General features: G+C 38.3%; 1 protein-coding gene across 3 annotated transcripts in view; it reads right to left on the bottom strand.

Moving 5' to 3' along the window:
* Positions 1 to 1,599, bottom strand: part of LOC106879215 (cytosolic purine 5'-nucleotidase) — a 129,833-nt gene that overhangs the window by 34,997 nt on the left and 93,237 nt on the right. For all 3 annotated transcript variants that reach the window (XM_052975850.1, XM_052975851.1, XM_052975852.1), the window contains exon 7: positions 925 to 982. In XM_052975850.1, coding sequence (XP_052831810.1) covers positions 925 to 982 — 58 coding nt within the window. The remainder of the gene's footprint in view (positions 1 to 924; positions 983 to 1,599) is intronic.

Genomic DNA, 1,599 nt, shown 5'->3' on the forward strand with positions numbered 1-1,599 from the left:
ATACATACATACATATATATATATATACATACATATATATATACACACACGTGTGTGAGTGTGTGCACATGTTGTCTGCATTTCAATGGTTCTGTCTGTGTCTGTGGGTATATTTTCTTACTCTTTTTTTAATTAAGTTGCACATACTCGTTTGCACTGTAATTAGAATTTCTCAATTTCTAGATCTGTTTTTGCTTTCTTATTACCAATAATATGTCTGTCTGTCTGTGTTAAGGCAGTGATCTGGCAGAATCGTTAGCACGCCAGACAAAATTGCTTAGTGGCATTTTCTCTGTCTCTACGTTCTGAGTTCAAATTCCACCGAGGCCAACTTAGCCTTTCATCCTTTCAAAGTTGATAAATTAGGTACCAGTTATGTACTGGGGGCGATGTAATCGACTTAACTTCTCCCCTCAGATATCAGGCCTTGTGCCTTTAGTACAAAGGATTATTATTATGTCGGTGAAGCAGCAAAAGCTGGCAGCATTGTTACTGCACTGGAAAAGATGCTTAGCTGCATTTTGTCTGTCTTTACGTTGTGAGTTCAAATGCCACCAAGGCTGGCTTTACTTTTTATCCTTTCAGGTTCAACAAAATGTAATCGACTTGACCCCCCAGCCCCCGCCGCCGCTCCTTTGAAACTGCTGGCCTTGTGCCAAAATTTGAAATCAATATTAACCCATTAGCATTCAGATCATTCTGTCAGACCTGTGTAATGATGGACATTAAAACGATGATGATGATGAAGATGAAGAAGATGATGATGATGGTGATGATAACTCCCTTTGACCATCGTAAGTTTCTGCAGTTTTATTAGGACTGCCACGAAGCTAAACAACAACAACAACATCCTCCAGGTTGAAACAGGTGGTGAGTTATGGAATCAAAGAAACAAAAATAAGTTGTTTAGATTGTTTTACTTACAATGTGTAGTCTGGATGGTTGGTGAAGAAATCTACTAGACAGGTGAGAAGGTACATCACTGAAAGAAAAAGAATATATACCCAGTTATATACACAGATAGTTGTACAGATATTTATGCGTGTATACTGATACACAAGTATATATACACACATACACATATGTAAATATACACACACATATAAATAAATAATATGGGTGGCTTGTTAATAACTTTTCAGCTGAAAGGCAAAAATATATATATGTCACTAAAGCAACTGAGGATGTTATTCAGCACCAGTATTGCTAGAAATAAGAGTTAAAACAACTCATAGCTACAATAAGCACCGTCTTATTGACTGACAAGGAAGGCAAGCTCATAGGAGGTAAGGTGAAATAACGACAAGACAGCAGAGTGTAATGAGATGAAGGACAAAGATTTGACTGTTATTTCTAGCAAGCCAAGGCATTCCCCCCACTCACCTGCCACGTTGGTTGAAAGGTTAGTCTTGTGTTTGTGTTACTGACAGAGAGAAACCACATGTGTTTATTGTGCTACTAGTTTATTTAACTGGGGTACTGGGGTATTGTTGTTACAGGGCTGGTGTATAAAGATGGGACCCCATAAAGATGGGACCACATGTATTTGCTATGGCACCAGATTATCTTAGTTGAAGAGTTAGTGGCTAAGTGGGGTAG

The sequence above is a fragment of the Octopus bimaculoides genome, chromosome 22 (genome assembly GCF_001194135.2).
Source record: "Octopus bimaculoides isolate UCB-OBI-ISO-001 chromosome 22, ASM119413v2, whole genome shotgun sequence".
Classification (NCBI taxonomy): domain Eukaryota; kingdom Metazoa; phylum Mollusca; class Cephalopoda; order Octopoda; family Octopodidae; genus Octopus; species Octopus bimaculoides.